At 38.8% G+C, this 22,772-nt stretch overlaps 2 protein-coding genes and 1 pseudogene across 4 annotated transcripts in view; all 3 read left to right on the top strand.

Moving 5' to 3' along the window:
• LOC107714439 (cyclin-L1-like) overlaps positions 1-2,213 on the top strand; it is a 20,378-nt gene extending 18,165 nt beyond the window's left edge. For all 3 annotated transcript variants that reach the window (XM_016520274.1, XM_016520272.1, XM_016520273.1), the window contains 3 exons: positions 1,133-1,244; positions 1,337-1,417; positions 1,492-2,213. In XM_016520274.1, the coding sequence (XP_016375760.1) occupies positions 1,133-1,244; positions 1,337-1,417; positions 1,492-1,900 (602 nt within the window). In that variant the 3' untranslated portion in view covers positions 1,901-2,213. The remainder of the gene's footprint in view (positions 1-1,132; positions 1,245-1,336; positions 1,418-1,491) is intronic.
• A 2,495-nt stretch (positions 2,214-4,708) lies between these two features.
• Positions 4,709-9,209, top strand: LOC107714441 (selenoprotein T1b-like; annotated as a pseudogene).
• A 4,861-nt stretch (positions 9,210-14,070) lies between these two features.
• LOC107714438 (tyrosine-protein kinase BAZ1B-like) overlaps positions 14,071-22,772 on the top strand; it is a 23,709-nt gene continuing 15,007 nt past the window's right edge. Inside the window, exons 1-6 of the mRNA XM_016520271.1 lie at positions 14,071-14,731; positions 16,861-16,977; positions 20,878-21,022; positions 21,657-21,849; positions 22,057-22,376; positions 22,453-22,641. Coding sequence (XP_016375757.1) covers positions 14,613-14,731; positions 16,861-16,977; positions 20,878-21,022; positions 21,657-21,849; positions 22,057-22,376; positions 22,453-22,641 — 1,083 coding nt within the window. The 5' untranslated portion in view covers positions 14,071-14,612. The remainder of the gene's footprint in view (positions 14,732-16,860; positions 16,978-20,877; positions 21,023-21,656; positions 21,850-22,056; positions 22,377-22,452; positions 22,642-22,772) is intronic.

The following is a 22,772-nucleotide window of genomic DNA, read 5'->3' as shown; positions in this document are numbered from 1 at the left end:
GCTGCTGGATTCATGAATATTAATCAGGTTGTGTGCGTTCGCTCGAACTGATTTGCTGAAATCAAAACAGGGACGATAATAGGTGAGCGCCAGCCAATGAGATTGCTGTTTGCGCATTAGTTCCGCCCACTACCGGAGAAAGCGGTAGTTCTTAAAAGCGGAAGAATTCCAAAGGAACTCCGTTATTCTGACCGCAAAATACAACAAAGAATATCGTTTACATGTAGCGCGTCAATTCTCTCCGGCTCTCGCTGCGTGTGTGTGAAACAAAGCGACGGCGAGTCGTGCGCCTTCACACTAGAGTTTACGGTACGTTGTGGGTTGCACATCCATTCAGATTAACTGACAAACAGCACAGATCGCTTGGCGGAGAGTGATGCGCTCAGAGTGTTCGGCGAGTGAAAATATATCGGAGCTAAACTTATACTTAGCCTCCAACTCGCACACTGGCGAGTAAAATCTGAGAATTTATTAGCAATTGGCTAATATTAGACATCATTTAGTCGCCAGAGTGAAGATTTAGTCGCATATGCGAGTAATTTACTCGCAATGTAGAGGGTTGTTATGTTTCATTCATAATTACCGCAGGCATAAAACAAAAGAATTTGATTTGAATTTGGTTTGAATGGCTTTACTGCAGAGCAATTACTGAACGCAATGAGATATAAATGATGGTGAATAAGCTGCCAGTGATCAAAATATTGATTTTGAAGTCATTGGAAACAATAGTTTTGAGAATGGTTGAGTTCGCGAATATGAGGCAGATGCTGAATGTACTGTGGATGTGCGCTTTGACAATGACAGCGATGGTAAAATCATCTGCTCTAATTGAACCCTTCTAAGTTTCAAAAGGTAACAAATTATGCTTTATTTTACTCTTTTGTAATCGTTCTTAATATATAAATTTTTTTTGCTATTGCAGCAGTTAGAGATCCATCCGTGCTGGATATATTGGTCTGGGTCGCTAAAGACCTGAATATGTAATCGTGATTGGTGAAACATTCTTGCATTTAAGGGTTAATACTACTTTTTTGTTTTATTGTTGGAGCTTGACTTTTAGAAAAGAGCAGCAGAAACATTCTGTTAAACTTCTCCTTATGAAACAGTCATCAAATTTGATTCTTCCTGTCAGGTTCACCTAATATAATGAAAGCAGATGAGAAGTCTCCTAACCCTCAAATGCTTAAGGCCATGAAGAAAGAACCAGAAGATCGGCCTCAGGGCTCTAAGAGCCCGCACAACGGGTGAGTGTTTGACAGGCTTGACTTTCATCAAGTACTTGTGTTTTGTTTAATTAAAACCCACTAATTAAGAATCTTCCTTGTCCTTTCTTTAGACTCAGGAAAGATAGTAAGTTAGGTCGCAACAGTAGAAGTGCGAGTCGTTCTCGGTCCAGATCGCGTTCTCCCAGACGACAGTAAGTACCATTTGCAGTACACTGCTCTATGCTCAATGATGTTGGTGTCTATACTCAACCATTTTTTCTTGTAGTTACAATAACAGGCGCAGTCACTCAGGCACCTACAGCTCTCGCTCCCGGAGCCACTCTCACAGCCGCAGCCCATCTCCACGACGACACGCCAACCACGGCCCTCCATCTCCCCTCCTGCCACACTTGAAGTCAAAGCAGCGCTCAGACGACCTGCACCAGCACAGCAGACACGGCCACAAGAGGAAACGCTCACGCAGCCGCTCTCGTTCCACCAGTAAGCCCCGTGAGCGGGACAGAGAGCGAGAGCGGGATCGTGGTTCCTCGGACTTAGCGAAGAAGCACAAGCACGAGCGTAGCAGCGGAGGCCATCACCGCGACCGGCGGGAACGCTCGCGCTCGTACGAACGCTCTCATAAAAGCAAACACCACAGCAGCAGCCATTCAAGCCACAGTCGTCACAGACGCTGAGTATTTTCCCGTTACGTCACGTCTGTGTGACTGCGAGTGAGTTTGTGTTTGATTAAAGTGGTCAGTGTTGACCTAGTTGTCTGTTTAAATTCTTTTTTGATTTCTCTTGTGTTATTTTGGTGGTTTAGTTTTAAATGTTGAAAGGATATGAAATTACATATTTACAGTGTAAAGATGGGTTCAGTGTTGATGTAATATGGGAAATGCTTTGATTTATAAAAGCAACCTTTTTCAGAAGGTGGGAAAATCACTAGTTACATAGAAAAATTGAAAATGTTTTCAGGAAAGACACCGATACTTTGCACAGCTATAGAAATTAATTTTAAAAAAAAAGATGCTCTACTGGCAGAAGAAAATTGGTTTTCACGCAGCCGCACTCGTTCCACCAGCAAGCCCCGTGAGCGAGAAAGAGAGCGAGAGAGAGAGCGGGACCGGGATCGAGGTTCTTCGGACTTGGCGAAGAAGCACAAGCGCGAGCGTAGCAGCGGAGGCCATCACCGCGACCGGCGGGAACGCTCACGTTCGTACGAACGCTCTCATAAAAGCAAACACCACAGCAGCAGCCATTCGAGCCACAGTCGTCACAGGCGCTGAGTGTTTTCCTGTTGCGTCACGTCTGTAAGACTGCGAGCGAGTTTGTGTTTGATTAAAGTGGTCAGTGTTGACCTAGTTGTCTGTTTAAATTCTTTTTTGATTTCTCTTGTGTTATTTTGGTGGTTTAGTTTTAAATGTTGAAAGGATATGAAATTACATATTTACAGTGTAAAGATGGGTTCAGTGTTGATGTAATATGGGAAATGCTTTGATTTATAAAAGCAACCTTTTTCAGAAGGTGGGAAAATCACTAGTTACATAGAAAAATTGAAAATGTTTTCAGGAAAGACACCGATACTTTGCACAGCTATAGAAATTAATTTTAAAAAAAAAGATGCTCTACTGGCAGAAGAAAATTGGTTTCTGAAAATAGATCATATTTTTTTACAACTGGATGCAGACTTTTTTCTTTCCTTTTTTTTTGTTTTTTTTTTTCATCATGGTGACTTTGTTACACTGGTTTTTAGTCTGCACGTCTTCATGTCTGATTTTTACTCAATAAAAAGTGACTTATTCATACTGTCAATTGTTGTTGGTTTTTTTTACTCCATTATAGAACTTGGATTTATGAATTAAAAATAATTTCTTGCTCTCTGACATTAAAATCCCTTGATGTTTACCCACATTATCACAAAAATATCACAACAGTACAAACAGCTCTTATCTGGAGGTGTGGCATTAAAAAGTTTGATTAATTCTAGAGAATCACCTCCCATCTTAAATGGTTCTCTCGCTTTTATGTAGACTTGGAACATCTATTCTACAGTAGTCAACATTTGAAGTGGATCAAGTAAGACAAGAACGCGTTTAGGTTTTAGGACGACGGATGAAAGGTCCCAATGTAATACACTGCACAAATGGCCCAGAAAACCTACTGAAGTAACACCACTGGGTATTTGTTTTTCCTGTTCATTTACATGAATCTATTTTTTGAGATGATTAACTACAGTAGTTAACATTTGAAGTGGATCAAAACCTTTCATCGGTCGTCCTAAAACCTAAACACGTTCTTGTCTGTCTTGATCCACTTCAAATGTTAACTACTGTAGTCAATCATCTCAAAAAATAGATTCATGTAAATGAACAGGAAAAACAAATACCCAGTGGTGTTACTTCAGTAGGTTTTCTGGGCCATTTGTGCAGTGTATTACATTGGTACCGTATGTAGAAATCATTGGGGCCCGTCACTATAGGCCCCCATTTATAGTGATTGTGGTTTCCATCTGCCATCTTTCTGGGCAAGGACAGCTCAGCTTTAAACTACAATAACCTCAGTCCACTGTTAATAGATTTTCTACATCAGCAATGCATTTTCTGTGGGCACTGTCCTGAAGACAGTATGGTGGTGGTCTTTTCTTTATGAATTAATCAGGGTTTAAAAACGATTTAGTGAATCATTCAATGTTTCACTCACTGTCGCTACCTAGTGGGGTAAAGAGCCACTGGAAAAATATCCAGGCCTGTTCAAACCAAGACAAACGTACGGTGCGATAAATTAATTTAATTTAATTGAAAGGCTGTTAATGCGTCTGTAAGACCGTCACGAACCTGTGCATGTCGTCAATAAGGCGGTTTTATTTTATTAAGAGAGGTGCTCTGATGCACATAACATCCTGTCGAATCACGTGAACTCAATACAGGCGTTGGGGGCTTTTATTTTGACAGGCTGTATATATTCTGCGTGTATTTCCGGGTAGAGTCCGAGAGCAGGGCTTCAGCGAGCGGACTGTGCGGGATGGAGACGCGGTGTTTATGTCTTTTACTGGTCTGTGTGCTGTCCCTGAATCTCAGTCCACTGTTAATAGATTTTCTACATCAGCAATGCATTTTCTGTGGGCACTGTCCTGAAGACAGTATGGTGGTGGTCTTTTCTTTATGAATTAATCAGGGTTTAAAAACGATTTAGTGAATCATTCAATGTTTCACTCACTGTCGCTACCTAGTGGGGTAAAGAGCCACTGGAAAAATATCCAGGCCTGTTCAAACCAAGACAAACGTACGGTGCGATAAATTAATTTAATTTAATTGAAAGGCTGTTAATGCGTCTGTAAGACCGTCACGAACCTGTGCATGTCGTCAATAAGACGGTTTTATTTTATTAAGAGAGGTGCTCTGATGCACATAACATCCTGTCGAATCACGTGAACTCAATACAGCGTTGGGGGCTTTTATTTTGACAGGCTGTATATATTCTGCGTGTATTTCCGGGTAGAGTCAGAGAGCAGGGCTTCAGCGAGCGGACTGTGCGGGATGGAGACGCGGTGTTTATGTCTTTTACTGGTCTGTGTGCTGTCCCTGAATCATGCCACAGCCGACAATGGCAGCGTTAAAAACATGAAAATGCAATATACAGGAATGCCACTGCTGAAGTTTCAGATTTGGTGAGTAAACGTTATGCCTTCCCGTTTCCTGTCAGTGCGCGTGGTCGATAAAGCAACTGATTTAATCTTAACTGACATTTATTATACATTCAGTAAATGCATTAAAGGGGGTTTATGTATAATTCCTATTCGTTTTCTTGATCTAGCTGAACACACTGGCCTAAGCATCAGTGCGCAAGAATCATATAGGTGTTAAACCATGTAACGTTAACTGAATAATTACCTTTTGTATACCGTAGTATACGTAGTGTTTCATGACGTTTACTGAATTTATATTGTTTAGTATTTTTAAGAGGAGAATAGTATAGTGTAGTAGTCTAATAGTATATAAGTATAGTGCCCAAGTGCACTATTTTTGCATATGCAAAATGTCTTCGTGTTAAAACTTGCTATAACGAATGCAGTTGTGTAAAAGCTTTTTTGAATTAACTAGTTTCTTGTCAGTTATCTCTGTCAACTAACAGCCAGCACTCTGTGGGTCACCTGCTAAATACAGCGCCTCTCTATTTGCAGTGTTTCCTGAGGGTACAGGCGGGTGTTTGAAGAGTACACTCGGGTTCTCAGCCAGAGGTACCCAGACATCCGCATCGAGGGAGAAAACTTCCTGCCACAGCCTGTGTACAGGTGCATTTCTCATTCCATCAAGAACTTTTAACCATATAGATTTATGAACAGTTCTTATTAAAATAGTAGTGATTTTAATTCATGAACTGAAACTGAAATTAAGATATTTTATATTTATTTATTTGTCTTTAGACATGTAGCTTCCTTCCTCTCTGTCTTCAAACTTGCAGTGATTGGTTTAATTATCCTGGGCAAGGACCCTTTCACATTTTTCAACGTGGAGACTCCAGGAATCTGGCTTTGGGCACAAGAGAATAAGGTCAGCGAGGGCCAATTATGTAGTAGTGCATATCTACTTCTGTTCAAAAATGTCATGTTATATTTTGGATTATGTAATTCATAGTGGGTCTCATTCACTTATAATTGTGCCGCTGTGTAATATCTCTGCCTCTGCTTTTGATATCCCTCCTTTTAATCGTTATTTTTTTTATTCCTTTAGGGATACGTCAATTGTATGAATACATTTATTATCAATTGTTACTTTTTTATTAACCTATTCAGTTGAAAAAATATTTTATGCATTTTTGCTGTTAATTTTATATGAGTTACCCTCTGTTTCCACGTTGTCTAAATTTCTACCTCATTTTCTCATTCGAATATCCCCCTATTTTATTAATAAACAAATTACACCCTGTTTATATGCTTAAAGGCAGGGTATGTAATTTTTCGGGCCGAATAGCAAAACAAACTTGTAGCCAATCAGCAATAAGGGGCATGTCTACTCGTGATGTGGAGTAGAGCGCGTTCAGTGCATGGGACGGACATTAGCCGAGCCGAGCGACAGAAAGATAGAGATGGCGGATAAAAAAACAAAGGAGGAAAACGTCTGCGGAACGATAAGGCAAGAAGTAGGACCCGTGTAAATATCGGATCAGCTTTCCAGCGCTGGAGAGAACTCAAGGAGCGGAGGCCTGCGATCGGACGCCGAGGTTGCTTTGTTTCTTCTCAATAGGTGAGTAACACCGTGTCTACAACAGCTAAAGTCTGCCTACACTGGACGCGATCAAACAACCGTTGAAAACCATTTGAAATTTGTATCAGCACGTCATAAATAGAACCCGGCAGCAGCTTTCTGTCGGGGATTTGTTGCGCCGAGCTGCTCACGTTCGTAGACACGGTATAACATTGGTTTTGCTTTGTTTGACAGAACTAATCGTTGCCTGGGTTGCGTACGTATATATGTGGGGCGGAGCTATCAGAATAGAGGCAAGACCCTTTTGGGGTAGGGGCGTGTTTGTTTTGGTGATTTCAAATATCAACATTGGCTACCAGAAATCACTTACCCTGCCTTTAACTTCTCACGTAAAATTCCTACTGTCAGTAGTGTAGCGACGTATGAAGCACAGCCCACACAGAAGTCACTTTTAAACCAACAGCTTTCTGTCAATGCAGAAAATTCTCAAGACCAGCTTGAACCTGTTGTGAAATGTGTGCGGGGAAATCTTTTGCCCTCACCCAAAATTCATGACTGCATGAAGTTCTATTATTCTTAAAGTCATTCTGATGTTAATGAATTGGGAGAATTTATCTGTGCTTTCAGTTGTTCTTTAATTTTTTTCTTTCTTTAGTAAACGTAGAATACATTTTAGTACTAAAGTACAGTTTGTTCTTGAAAGTGTTTGTACACCGTTTAGTGAATGAGACTTTTCATGTAAGAACCTTTGAGCTTTTAAGTCACTGATTGATTTGACAGTGCTGGCTCAACCGATAGCTATCTTCAGAAATTACAGTGCACGTTTCAAATGTTTGAGTTGCATACTACATGTGTTTGTGACCTCCGTTTGTTGTGTTTTTGTTAAGATATATGCCTGCATGATGGTGTTCTTCCTCAGCAACATGATAGAAAACCAGTGTATGTCCACTGGTGCCTTTGAAATCACACTTAATGGTGAGACTGATGATTCATTACAGATCAAAATATTGCAGTGCGCTGTTAAAATGACATGATGTGTCATACTAGTGATTTTTCCTCTGCGTGTGTATGTTTATGTGCTCTCAGATGTGCCTGTATGGTCAAAGCTGCAGTCGGGACACCTGCCCTCCATGCAGCAGCTGGTGCAGATTCTGGAGAATGAGATGAAGCTGAGTGCACACATGGACTCTCTCCCACACAGACGGGTGTAGAGATGTAGGAACTAAACCGACTGGCTGTGGCTTGTGGGTAGTCTAGTAGTTTTTATGCAACCATATAAAGATATTGAATGCGTCCACAGGGTTTCTGCGAGTGTTAAAAGGTCTTAAAGGGATGGTTCACCCAAAAAAATGAAAATTCTGTCATCTTCTCACCTTCATGTTGTTCCAAACGTGTATGAGTTTCTGTCTTCTGTTGAATGCAAAAGAAGATATTTTGAAGAATTTGGGTAATCAAACAGTTGGCCGTAACCATTAACTTCCATAGTATTTTTTTCTATACTATGGAAGTCCGTAGCTACCGTCAACTGTTTGGTTGACAATTTTAATTTTTGGGTGAAATCAGAGTCTTATATTCATATAGGCACAGCATTAAAGGGGTCATATGATATGACCCCTTTAAATGTTGTATGCATTGCAAAAAAATTATCTTCCTCAGTATTTTGTTTTTTATTTTTGTTTTCCACTGCAAATATTTAATCAAAATACATTTTCTTGAGAGAAAAATGTGACTTTTTTTTTTTTGAGAAATTAAACAATGAGATAAACGTTATGAAAACTTGTTTTCCATGATTTATCTGAGCCTGTTGGCAGATAATTTTTTTTAAAATTAATAATAAACTCAGAAACAAGAGTTCTTATTTTATGTAGTGCTGTCAAACGATTAATCGCATACAAAATAAGTTTTTGTTTGCATAATATATGTGTGTTCTGTGTATATTTATTATGTATATATAAATACGCACACACGCATGTATATATTTCAGAAAAATAGGTTATGTTTACATATGAAATATATTTATAATATAAATTATATGTCTATTTATAGTCATATAATTTATATTATAAATATATTTCATATGTAAACATAACCTATTTTTCTGAAATATATACATGCGTGTGTGCATATTTATATATACATAATAAATATATACAGTACACACATTATGTAAACAAAAACTTTTATTTTGGCTGCGATTAATCGTTTGACGGCACTAATTTTATGTCATTTTGCCTTAGTAAGTAATGTATCTTGATTTAAGAACCTTTAGACATTTGTACTGGATAACAGAACACAAATAATGAAGAAAAGTGTTGCTAATACAACTCAACTCATTGTATCGAGAACATATTGATGTATTGTGTTCTCTTTAATTTATTCCTTAAATCTTCTTTACTTGGTCTTAAAATGACCTTCCTAAAACCTGCAGAAACCCTGGTCCAGAAGCATTGTGATTTTAAGAATATTCTAAAAACTGTAAATTCAGAGCTTTACAGTTGGTTTTGAACCTCATACATCACACTTTTATCTTTTCCCTCTAGGTGTGTGGTGCGAGGCCTTGGTGTGTGTGAGATGGCATTAATGAAGGTTTGCACTGAAGGCGGTGTGTCTGCTGGTGCAGACTGGATGTCCAGCCCTCTCTCACTGCTCCATGGGTCTCTCTATACCCACAGCCCTACAGTCCTCGGCTAAGAATTATGGAGGAAGATACTTGCAGATATTCTGCAGTCATTGACCAATAAAAACACACGCTGTTAAGTGGACCAATTGGTGTTAAACAGTGTTTACCTGTTTTTGGGTGTGTAAAACTTGGTCTTAAAATGACCTTCCTAAAACCTGCAGAAACCCTGGTCCAGAAGCATTGTGATTTTAAGAATATTCTAAAAACTGTAAATTCAGAGCTTTACAGTTGGTTTTGAACCTCATACATCACACTTTTATCTTTTCCCTCTAGGTGTGTGGTGCGAGGCCTTGGTGTGTGTGAGATGGCATTAATGAAGGTTTGCACTGAAGGCAGTGTGTCTGCTGGTGCAGACTGGATGTCCAGCCCTCTCTCACTGCTCCATGGGTCTCTCTATACCCACAGCCCTACAGTCCTCGGCTAAGAATTATGGAGGAAGATACTTGCAGATATTCTGCAGTCATTGACCAATAAAAACACGCTGTTAAGTGGGCCAATTGGTGTTAAACAGTGTTTACCTGTTTTTGGGTGTGTAAAAACTGGATATTCAGTCTTGTAATATGTGCAGAACTACAGTTCTGTATTTGATCTCTCTCTCTCTCTCTCTCTCTCACATTTTCTTTACGCTTTCATCTTTCTTCATATGATTTTGTGCCAATTTATTAATTCCACTGATGTTTACGCTAATTCTCAGTGTATGTTTTAGACGGTATTCATTAAGAATAAACAGTTATGTAAATGTATCCAATAAGTAAATATGTACATATCATCAAGGATGTACTTTGATACGTTTTGTTTTTGATCATTTTTAATATTTGTTTATACTCTCCGTTTTGAATGAATTCGGTCAATGGATGTCTAAACAAATGGCGTCTTTAGTCATTGGAAAACATTTTCTTCCACAAGCGGGCGCTCGGTGGCTTAGAAGACCGAATGCACTTAAAGGGGTTCTATTGTGCTCTTTACAAAGTCTTGATTTTGTTTTGGGGAGTGTACTAGAACAGGCTCTCATACTAGGTTGTTCGAAAAACACATTATTTTTCACATATTTTACATTATTACAACACCTCTCTCCCCAGTCTGGCATGAACAGCTCGAATAGTTCCTGTATCAAATGAAAGCCCGCCTTCTGAAATACGAAATGTGCTGTGATTGGTTAGCTGGGCCAGTGTGTGTTGTGATTGGCTCCACTCGGCGCCTGGTCGGGGAATGTCATGCCCCTTACCATAGCCGCCTGCGAGCATTAGTGAAAATATTGCGTCAAAATCAAATCAATTTGAGCGCGATTTAAACCCGGATGATTGTAACCACTCTTAAGTTCGTCTGCCTTGGGAAAGCTAGCGTGTCTCCGACATAGTGATAACACTCGTTGCCTTCTCTAGTGCAGCTCAACCAGGTCTCGTCCCATTCGTTGATATTTGTGATATCACAAATCCCGGAAAATATGCGTTGTAGTCCAAACGAGTCGTTCGTTGTAGTTTTTGAAAAGTGATTTCTGTTAAATAAAATATCTCCTTTTGAAGTGGACTTTGAGCTTTGTAACTTTGCAGATCTTTTTTATGCTCAAACAGCAACATTACAGACTAACTAAAGTTGAAAAAGTGAACAAGCATAATAGGACCCCTTTAACCACATTAATCTTTCAGAACGTTTTTTTTTTGTTGTTGTTGTTGTTGTAGGAGATGTTTGCTCATTAAGCAGTAGGATTTTAAACCTATTCAAAGTACTCAAATGGGGATACTAAAACGATTAAATAAATATGATATCCAGTTGTGTTGTGTGATTGGTTCATCGTAAACAGCGATGAAAAAAGTAAGAGATATCACATGAAAAAGCGGCTAATATCATGTACTGGATCTTTCGAGGGAGATTACATGTGACTTTTTTTTAATTATTAAAATATATTAGTTATACAATATTCCTAATGCTTTGCAATGTGAGGCTTTTTTAAAACCATGCATGTAAAGCTAACCGAACGTGTAACTTTTAGAGGACCACTAGATGGCGCTCGCTATTCAAGTGGTCACGTGGCATGCTTTACAAGGGAAGTAACTTGTATAGAGAGCACGCGTGTTGTGAATCGAAATGTGATTTTTGTTCCGTTTCTTTGTAATTCATTTTTAATGTGAAAGTCTTTCAGCAGATTCTGAATTAACATTCATGTGGAGGCAGCGCGAGGTGAACGTAACCATGAGTTCTTTTTCAAACAGGCTATCAGTGCAATCATGTTACTTAAATGTGCTTCTTGTTTAGTCACCATGTATTTACTGTTATCCTATTTAACTTAGTACCAATACAAAAAGTCTCGGCAAATGCATTATAGAGCGGAAGCACAGCGATAGTCACATGTTGAGACACCAGGGTGTGTTTTGGAGACGTGATGGATGGGGATCCAGCAGGAATTAATAAGTCATCAAGCATGGAAGTGAAAGAGGATATGGATATCCAAAGTGAAAGTGAGCATCAGCCATCAAAAGATGCTTTGATTGACATCAGCTTTTGCGGATCCACTCCTCTGTTGTGGAAGGTGTCGGACATGAAAAGGGGCAGATCTGTGGGTGTGATCGGGGCTCTGGTGGGCTCTCTGGCCCGTCAGCCTCGGCAGAACGTGCTAGGACCATGTTATATTTCAGTTTTTCTTTTTTAATAAATCTGCAAAGATGTCAACAATTCTGTGTTTTTCTGTCAATATGGGGTGCTGTGTGTACATTAATGAGGGAAAAAAATTAACTTAAATGATTTTAGCAAATGGCTGCAATATAACAAAGAGTGAAAAATTTAAGGGGGTCTGAATACTTTCCGTACCCACTGTATATATATATATATATATATATAAACTGTATTTTCCGATTGAGTTTTTTCAATATCCATTATCCTGAATAGTGATTCTTATTACTGTAATAAAGATTTGTTTTACTGTATTACAAAATACAATGATGTATTTTGTTAGCATAAGTTAAAGGCAGTACATCAAATACAAATGTACTGTTTTTAAAAAAATGAAATTCTGAAATGATCATTTAGGGTATAATTGTGTTGAACTGTCATAAAATAATGCCATAACACAAAAAATCTAAATAGACCATTTAATTTAATATTTAATTGACTATTTTTTTCCTTTTTTAATTTTGGGGTGAATTATGATTTATTGTATGCATGTTCTTGACATGTTTTGTTAGATTCACCCAAGTATGTAAGATAACAGTAATGATGGTGCAGCCTTTATTTCACATGCATACTTGTATTTGCACGTTTTACTTTTCATGATCAAACCCCATATTTAGAGGCATCAACAACCAGCAGTGAGGTGACGGATGAGCCTCCGACTCTAATTAAAGAAGATGTGTTGTCTCTCTCTACTCAGGTAACATCCAATAGTCTTCAAATAAATGAAGTTGTTTGAACCTAATGCCTTGTGGGAATTAAAATATATGTTGTAAATATTATGCAAACCTGATTTTGCTTTTCAAAGCAACTTGGTTGAATGCATGCCATGTGTGACATTATTGTTTTTCACAGGAGGAAGAGGAGGTGATTGGAGCCCCACCGCTTAAAAGAGTTCGCACTGAGCAAAACTCAACTCTCAGTTAGCACCACTACGTTGAACATTGCAGGTCAAAAGTATAGAAGTATTTCTGAAAGAGACTAAACTGTACATTTAAAAGACTTTTTACAACCTGCCAAATGCCTGAAACTCACTTTAACAGTATAAGATAAAGAAAAAGCTTGATTTTTTTTTATTTTTTGTACATTAAAAAGATCATCTTAGATCTTGTCAGGTATTTTCTTATGAAGGTAAAGCAGTTTGTATTGCATCTTGAAAATAAACTGTTATAGTGCATGTTTCTCAATCTAAATTGAGAAAGGACTTTGTCAGTATAATACATGTGTCTGCATGGAGTGATGATTAGTATATGTACTATGGCAAAACAGTTGAATTTTAAGCTGTTAGCTTGTTTTGTGTTTGAGGCATTTCTAAAGATTATACAAATACGTTTTATTGGCCTGTTTTTCTTGTTTTATTGTAAATAAATGCATGCATTTAGGGCAGTTTTAAATAACATCTGTTTCTTGATTTGTTTATTATTGTTCAATGAACTGCATCCAATTGCCAAACTTTTTATTAAAAAAGAAGGAATGCCTGTCAGTTATAAATGGTAATGTCACTCACAGATTTGTATTTTAAATATGAAGACTTCCACTTTCCATAGTCTTTGAAGTATTTTTCAAATTAAGAAAAGAAATATTTGTGTATGATCCATGTAGTGTTGCCTGGTAAAAATGTACCTGGACATAGACAGATGGAAATAAAACCACTTTGGATTTATGCAGCTTTCCTCTGATTGCATCATTTGCAAAGTTGTATGGCAGAGATAGAACACTATTGTACATGTGAAATGATTTTAAGGGCGATTCCCAATATTATGATTTTCTTGAAATTATTGAATTCCAATACAGTGTTTGCATGAGTTTTTGTACATTTAATGCTTTAGCGTTATTTATATGCTTTAGGCAGAGCTTTATTATTTCATATGTGGCAGCGAAAACCCTATTTAAAGTGCATTGTCTTCACTGCTAAAACTGGTATTAACATAATTAATTGGATCAAAAGTGTCGTGTGCACGCTCTATTGTCTCATTTTAAATTCTACAGTACAACCGCTGCCCCTTTCAGCTAAACTCTAGGCATTTGGCTATATCAACTGTTATATTAAAAAATAAAATGTCCGTTATTAATACTAAAGTATATGAGTCAAACTGCATACTGTCATTTTGAAATTATCTATGAATTTACCATAAACTGACCTCTAGCCACGCTTCCAAACACCAAACACTATTTGTGATTGGAGGGGTATTGCTTTGACAAAAGGTGGAGTAGGTATAATTGACAGTTGAATCGGCCAATCAGATATCTCAGTCTGTGTCGTAGTTTCTTAGTAACCAATCGTTGGAGACGATGGGTGGGACTTATTCTTGCGTCGCTGCTTGCTACCGGGGTAACGGAGTTTTGAGGTTGTACGGAATGTGGCCGGTGTAGCCAGGAACTCCCGCCATTTTTCAATCAGCTATAAACCCTCTTATTTGTTTATGTAATCAGCACGTACCTCAAAACAGTATCTACGCGGTCTACAGTCGCTTTGGCCTGGAGAAACAACACGGACCTGAGCGGCATAAGAAAGCCCGCCATACCAGCTCTGACGGGTCGCCTTCCGCGCTTCCATCCCCGGCACCCAGGAGCTTCCGCTCACTCCTCACGCTCTCTTCAGGCATCTCACCATGACCCCACCGGCTTCCTCAATCCAGCGGATTTAACACGGGAGATGTAACTGATCGATAAAACCGTACTTTTGTTTGTGTTTTGTTTCCGTAAAAGTAAGTAAAGCAGCGCGCGCTAGCCTAGCCCGATGCTACGCCGCTGAGACGCGCGGATTCACGGCATATTCAGTTCAAGCTGAGATTGAGCGGGGGTTAGTTCAGTAGTTAACTTTACAGACACATCCAGGACCGCAGCGAGCCCGCCATGGCACCGTTACTAGGCCGGAAGCCGTACCCTTTGGTTAAGCCGCCGTCGGAGCCGCCGGGCCCAGCAGAGGAGGTGTTCATCATCGAGCACACTAAAGAGGCCTTCAGGAACAAAGAGTATCCTTTCTCACTGTCTCCAATATCCACTTGCAAGCACTAGACATACAAACACGTGCTCGCAAGAGTCTCGATCCGTTGTTTCCACGCGGGTCGCGGAGTCTGAGCGTGTGCGAGCGCGGGGTTTGCATTTATGCGTTTATTATTGTTTTCATCTTGCGCGCTGCATCTCATTGTAACGCTAACAGGCTAAAGGTGACCATGACTTTTAGATCAGCTGGGGCTTAACTCTTAAGACAGGGCTAAGTGTTATATTTGTCTGATTTTGAGTACTGAAGTATGATGAATTACGTGTTGTTGAGGGGTTGTTGTTGTCCTGTGTATTTTAGAGCGAGCTAGCTTCAGGACGCACAGTGTGTGTGTGAGACGTCTGGCTGAACAGTTTCTCATCCAGACTGCCATGACTCAATCTTGTGTAACACACACGACACGAGCCCGCGCTTATTTACAGGCAGAGACATATGTGATGTGAGCTTATAGATTGATGCTCCTGAACAGCCAGCCATCTGTTGAGTGAGACTGTAATATTTATCTATATGCTGGGAGAGTGTGATTATGATTGTACACACAGTTTTAGCTCAGGCTGCTGCTGCTGGAGGGGAATGTGCGAGTTCCTGTGCTGCTGCTGCGCGAGGTCGTTTGCGCGCGAGATGTTTTTCGCGCGCCACGTGAGTTTGGTCATGAGTGACACAGGATGTGTAGAGATGAACTTTAGGTCGTTAGCAATCAAGATATTACTTCTCTGGTATATGCTGTTTAATTAATATTTGTGAAATATTTTTTTTAAAAAACTTCTTTTTTTTTTAACCTTTTTTGTAATTATAACTAGATACTTGAAATGCTATTTAAGCGTGTTTTTATTTATTCCACACAAAATATCTTATCTGACAGATATCTCTGCACTAAGTTTCCAGAAAAACTACTCTTGTTTCTCTAAACGGCATAAAAAGGAAAGTGACCCGCATGTGTTACGGAATCAGAAAACTAGCCAATCAGAAACGTTCACTGCCTGGCAGGCTCTCAGCGCGTTCGGGGTTTGTGACATCTGGTTGGCTGCCGTGTCCGCGGAGGGCGGGCCTTTAGCGTGAAGGCGTGTTTTTGAAAGGATGAAGGGAAGTTTTCAGATTGCAAAACGATGGAGGTGGCGGGTTATACTTTTCAAAACTGCCTGACTCGTTCGTCAAGATTTAATCACGTGATTAAACTTTAGGCCTGCTTTTAGATCCAAGTCAGCACCTTAAAGTAGACGATTTTCCCATCATTTAGCGTATGTTCTAGGTTTACGTTTGTTCTAGATCTGCCAAATTAGTGTTTGAATCAAGTTTTGAGTTGAAGGTTAGCATCATGTGAGGTGTCATGTCATACCGTTTTATACATGTAATGATAGAATAATGCAACGGGAAATATATTGATTAACCAGATATTTGGCCATTTTGAGATTATCTCTATCTGCCATTAAGTTTTGCTTGTCTGATTAAAAGCACCATCTGATAAACATCATCCTTGTGTCAGTTGTAAAATTTACTGACAAGTCATGTCATAGTTTAAAAAAAAGTTTTGTTTAAAACTGAGTAATTTTGTCTAAATCTTGCAGTCATTAAACACCCAGGTTTCTAGATATACTGCCATTGTACATCTAGGATGCTTCGAGGGTGAGTAAAACACAAGCCAATTTTCATTTTTGGGTGAACTAACCCTTTAAAGCCCATGTTGGGTGACCACTAATAATTATGCTTTGATACGCATTTATCACATGATCAATGCAAGATTAACTTGCACACAATTATTTATCTTGGCTCTGAAATGATTTCAATTTTTCAGAGTGCTTGAAATAACAATTTTGCCGAGGCTGTTGTATTTTTGGTTACAATTACTGTTTTTAATTGCAAGTTTAATTCTAAAAATGTGTTCATACAGTATCTGCTGCTGCTGGCCCTTTAATTATTGAGCTGCTGTGCTACAAGCATGCATTAATTATGAATGAGTCTCTCTCATACGACAGACAGCGGAGCTAACATCACTTGATCGGCTCTGCTTTGGACCTACTGCTTGAGATTTCAGACGTTTCAGAAGAGCTGGAAGCGATGCAGTGTTTGAGTGTGTTTTTTGCCCTTAACACTGTTGTTCAGAGAGTATGAAGCTCGACTGCGCAGGTATGCAGAGCGGATATGGACGTGTAAAAGCACCGGCAGCAGCCAGCTCACACATAAGGAGGCTTGGGAAGAAGAACAGGAGGTCACAGAGCTGTAAGTAACAAAAACGAGTGAATGCATGAACTTGGAGCATCAGCAGCATCATTTAGTTGTCAGTTGTTTTCGAAGTCTCTTTCTGACTATGGATGCATTAATATTCAGAGATGTACTGAGCAATTGACTGTGTCTCAATATACAGTAAGCTATCAGTGCCTAACCTAGCATTTTTGGGTGTCCAAAGCATAGAAATGTTGAGGAGGTACCCTAAAATTTGGCAAATGTTACAGTAAAACAGAAAATAAATAAAAATAAAAACTTGTTCAGAATATTAATAAAAAACATGTTTGTGGTTTAAGAACACCTGGAAATAGGGGTGGGCAGTATGACAAATTAAGTTTCACGGTATGACTTATTTCACGTTAACAATATATTTCACAATATAGTTATTTATATATGTAGTTATTCCGAACATATACAAAAAGGGCTTTATATGATAAATAAACTCATACTTTTTATTTCAAAAGTATATTTCACCTTGTTTGAATTTCTTTTATTGGTAAATTTATTTAGTAAAAACATTCAACTTATAGATTAACTGCCCCCAGCTTATTGACATTAGATGCAACTTTTAGGTAACATTTGGGCTGCGTTATGCAAATCTTCCCACATAGTGACCTAGATATGTGGGGGCGTGTTAGAACGAGCCGTTTTAGGAGGGCATGGACAAGTCTTAACTTTTATGAAGAATCTCTCTTTGGATTTGAGACTTTAGTCTTTGCAACTTTACAGATCTTCTTTATGCACCAAGAGCTTGTAACACTCCAAAGAGAAAGGAAAAACTGAAATCACATCATATGACCCCTTTAAAATATTCTGTTCATAATAAATTACATTTACTTCCTTTTAATTTTGTAGAATACTATTAATAGTAGTTATGTTGTTTAATTTTGTTCCCTGGTATCTGCTTCTTATACTGCATTTTAAGAGGGTTGTTTTGCTCTTTTTGCTCTCTTCTGGCAATCCCTCGCCTGGAGCTTTAATCAAGAGAGGGAAGAGTTCAATAGTGACTAGGAGAGCAGCAGTGTGCATACTGAACATCAGCTAAACAGCTGCTGTTAGTGCTGAGTCTAAGTAGTTTAAATTATACACCTTATTTTTTTACTTCAGCCCGGTGAAGACTGACACGCCTCGGCAGCGTCTCAGTCTCACGCGGTGAGTTAACCACGCCCATTTACATCTTGCGGTATACACAAAATAAAATTTGTTAGGGTTGACATTTTATTTCGCGGTAACAATATATACCGTCAAACCGCCCAGTCCTACCTGGAATTATCAGAATTTTAAAATTGGAAAAGTCACAAATCTTCAGTCATAGAAGAATTGATTCAGTGCCACAGGCGGTTTGAACTAATTCAAAGAAATGTGTCTTACTAACTCGTGCCAAAACTGTTTTTGCTACTGACATTTGAATCAGAATTTCAGAGAACACACCTGTCTTAACAACTTTTATATGGTCAGCGGCATGACAAATATATCAGGAATTTTCAGTATTTCGTCCTATTTTTTTCATCCAGTATTTATTTTTTAAATAGCTGTGCCCAGCTCCAAAATATTTTATTGGCTAAAAATTCTTGGAATTAAAAAAAATAAAAAAATAAATAGTAATAACCAGTAACTATTTAAAGGCACAGAAATTCAGCCTTTAATTTCCTGCTTTTCTGCTGTATATAGCAGAGAGCTTGTAAACTAAACTATTGTCAGGCTGTTGTGTTGAGGGAATGTCATATGACCAAACCTCTGCTCTCTCATTGGTGCCCTTTTGCCTTCAACCCCTTACAGTCTAATAAGAGAGTGTATTATTGATTCATTGAGTCATCAGCAGTCAGGGTAGGGAAATGCTTTGCTTTTTTACTTCATGAAATGATAACTTCAAGTGAAAATGTGACCTGCTCAACTGATGTGCAAACAGCTTTCTATGTGGGTTGGAGTGACAGATTGAAAACAGTTTAGTCTCATAAGCTGCTTATGTAACCAGACACTCGTACACTCAGAGAACAGTTTGCTGTACAGACCATATAGAGCTTTATGCTGCTGTAAGGGTCAGTGTGTTTTTGAAGCTATTTTTACAGTTCATTCTTCACTCCTGTGTTTCTCATCTCCCTCTGCTGGTCATGAAGTGTATTAAAGGGTTAGTTCATCCAAAAATTAAAATTAGCTTGTGTTTTACTCCCCCCTCAAAGCATCCTAGGTGTATGTGACTTTCTTCTTTCAGACGAATCCAGTCGGAGATATATTAAAAATTGTCCTGGCTATTCCAAGCTCTATCATTGCAGTCAGCGGGTGTTTCTGTTGAGCAGTACACAAGTCGTCAAATAAAGAGCGTGCATCCATAATAAGACGTGCATCACATGGCTCCGGGGGGTAAATAAAGGCCTCCTGTAGTGAATCCATGCATTTTCATTAGAAAAATATCCATATTTCAAATGTAATAAACACTTTTCTCTCACTTCCGGTATCTGTCATATGCGGAAGCCGCTCCAGCGGATGACGTAGGACGTCAGCGTTGCGTGATTAGTGACTAATGCGGAGAGAGAAGAAAACAAAATGCCGGTCACGAATTAGAAGTACAAACCGAGGATTTGTAAAGAAAGATTTCGATATAAACCAAGAGGAGACTGGTTTTCCTTTGCTAAAGTAAGGAAACTTTGCTTCCTTTGCTCCTATAAACAAACTCGCTGGACTAGCATATCTCAGAGGCGCGCGCACTGAGTATTCGTGCTGCGTCATCCGCCGGAACGGCTTCCAGACAGATAACAGACGTGAGAGAAAAGTGTTTATTACGTTTGAAATATGGATATTTTTCTTACAAAAATGCATGGATTTGCTACAGGAGGCCTTTATTCACCCCCCGGAGCCGTGTGAGGCACGTTTTATTATGGATGCACGCGCTTTATTTGACGACTTGTGGACCGTTCAACTGCAACACCAGCTGACTGCAATGATAGAGCTTGGAATAGCCAGGACAATTTTTAATGTAACTCTGACTGGATTCGTCTGAAAGAAGAAAGTCATATACACCTAGGATGCCTCGGGGGGAGAGTAAAACAGTCTAATTTTCATTTTTGGGTGAACTAACCCTTTAAGCAATTTTGTTTCATAGGAGCTTGACTGGTTATGAATCCTCCCCAAATAAACGAAGGCCGTATAGACAAGAGACATTATCAAATGTCAATGATTTATTTGTTTTTTTTGTCCTTATTAAACTAAGTTTGGGTTTTTGCAACCAGTTTTTTATTTTTTTTTAGTCCATATCTTTTAGCTTTGAAGTAATCTCTATTCCATAATACTCTCATGTAATCACTATTCACTTTTAACAGATATTTACATTTAAGTTTTGCTCTTTCTTTTCTGGTGGGAATTGGAACAAACATTCATGACATAAATGGTAAATATGTCTTGTTTTCTAATATGGTTAGTAAGACTGTCATAACATTAATATTTTAGATACCAGTGAAATTTCACAATTCTTGATTCCAAGCAAAAACTACTAGCCCAACTAATATAAAGTTCAAACATTATTAAAGACAAGTAAACAATCAGTAATAAAATAAAAACAAATTAGAAGCAATAGCACTAATGAATACAATGGAGCAAAGATTCAATAAACGGTGCTTTTAGTTTTCAGGTAGGTCTAACAGTAGGTTTCGGGGAAGAAATTGGGCCAGTGATAATTATTTTCTTGAGCATCTGTCATGCTGGTTATCAGGCAGTCCTTATTGTCAAGCTCTGCACTGGTTAGCAATAACTTGTTGAAAATCGTTGGCTGTCCCATACAATACATGCACTATTATATCAGTACAGTCATCAATTGTGGTGGCGTATTATCATAGTTCAAAAGTCACAGTAAGTTTGTTTTAAACTCATGTAGCCATTGTTTGGTCTGATTTTTGGCAGGCTTCAGGAGGAGTACCCAGTGTGGTTTGAGAAGCCGGTTCTGGAGATTGTGCACCATAACACAGTATCTCTTGATAAGCTAGTGGATCTGGTCTGGCTGGAGATTCTTACCAAGTATGCTGTGGATGAGGAGTGTGACTTCTTGGTATGTACTTGGATTTAATATTTGGACTAATAAACAAAATGTAGGGTGGGAATTTTGTCAATTGGAATTTGTTTAAAATCTGAAAACGTGGGGTACCATTGTCCTGGAAAACCTGCAAATGTTAAGGAATTACTCTATAACAGTCATTTTTCCTCTTCTGTCTACTTATGCACACTTCAAAGTATTTGCTTAGATCAAACCTACAATGGTAAAAGTTAGGGATGTAAAAAAAAAAAAAAAATTGCGACCAAATCATGTGCTTGTGCGACCAGCTGAGAAAGTTAGTTGCAAAAGAGCGACCAGTGGGAAGAATGAGTCTGGAGCCTTGTTATGCATTAGAGGCAAGAGGAAAATAAAAAATACCATCGAAAGACCGTAAGTTCCCCTCAGACATGCATTCATATAAACTCCTACCCCTAACTGAATCGCGATTTGTTTAGCATCTCAACCGATTTGAATCGTCACATATTTAAATCGATTTTCAACCGGCTCGCGGTTAATCGTTACATCCCTAGTAAAAGTATTATCCGTGTAAAATTAACTAATGGAAAAGGCCAGGTCAGTTCCCATCTTCCAATTCTTCTGTTTGCTCTTTATGTATATGAAATAGAAACTCTGTCTCTCTCTCTGTAAGGTTGGCAAGGATAAGACGTTGCATGTGAAAGTGGTAAAGATTCTTCCACTGGAGAATCCTCCCGAAGAAAATGTGGAGAAAAAGATGGAAGGAGCTTGTGATTCTCCATCCAGTGATAAAGAGAATGCTAGTCAGGAGAACCTGAAGAAGGAGCCACAGTCCAAAGAGGAGGACAGCAGGAGAGAGAGTCTCTGTGAGTCTTAGCTGCTCTTCATGGTCCTCCTTTTCGCGATATATTACAATAATCTAATTTTTGGTTAATATTCAAATGATTAGTAGCCTAATTGTAATTGTTTATACTTCTACATTGAAGTATAAAATGAGTTTCTTTGTGAGTTAAAATGTAATAAATATTTTTTTGTTTTACGGTGGGTTTTTTTGTTTTTTTTTTGGTCTGTAGCTGATAGGGCCCGCCGTTCACCCAGAAAACTCCCAACCAGTATGAAAGAAGAGAAGAAGAAATGGGTCATGCCCAAATTTCTGCCCCACAAGTATGATGTCAAACTTCTCAATGAGGACAAAGTTATCAGTGACGTCCCTGCAGACAGCCTGTTCAGAACGGAGCGGCCTCCCAACAAAGAAATAATGCGCTACTTCATCAGACACTACGCTCTGAGGTTGGGCTCGGGAGAGAGCGCCCCCTGGGTGGTGGAGGATGAGTTGGTGAAAAAGTACAACCTGCCAAGCAAATTCAGCGACTTTTTACTGGACCCTCACAAGGTGGGGTACATGCTTCAGGAAAAAAAGTGTTTTTTATAGAAAATTGTTTTATTATATTAGATTTTCCTCTGTTTAGTTTTTGGCAGAAAATCCATCAGCTAAGAGGAAAAGCATGAGCTCACCGGAAGGTAAACCCAATAAGAAGCTGAAGACTGCGGAGACAGGAAAAGACAGTGAGGGAGTCCAAGTAAAAGGGGAAAAGAAGAAAAAGAAAAAAGATTCCCAGAACATACCTCTCAGCCCAACCCTCTGGGGTCATATGCAGGTATTTATAATACTAACCAAAGCATAAAAGCACTCTTCACATAAATAGGGCCCTATGAAATCCATTTAATTTTTTCCTAAATTCCGTTTTATTTTTTTCCAAATTCCGTTTTTTCCATTTAAATTTTTCTG

Source organism: Sinocyclocheilus rhinocerous, unplaced genomic scaffold (genome assembly GCF_001515625.1).
Source record: "Sinocyclocheilus rhinocerous isolate Xijiao unplaced genomic scaffold, SAMN03320098_v1.1 scaffold88, whole genome shotgun sequence".
In the NCBI taxonomy this organism is placed as follows: Eukaryota; Metazoa; Chordata; class Actinopteri; order Cypriniformes; family Cyprinidae; genus Sinocyclocheilus; species Sinocyclocheilus rhinocerous.
Note: the sequence above shows the minus strand (reverse complement) of the source record. Positions and strands in the feature narration are given on the sequence as shown.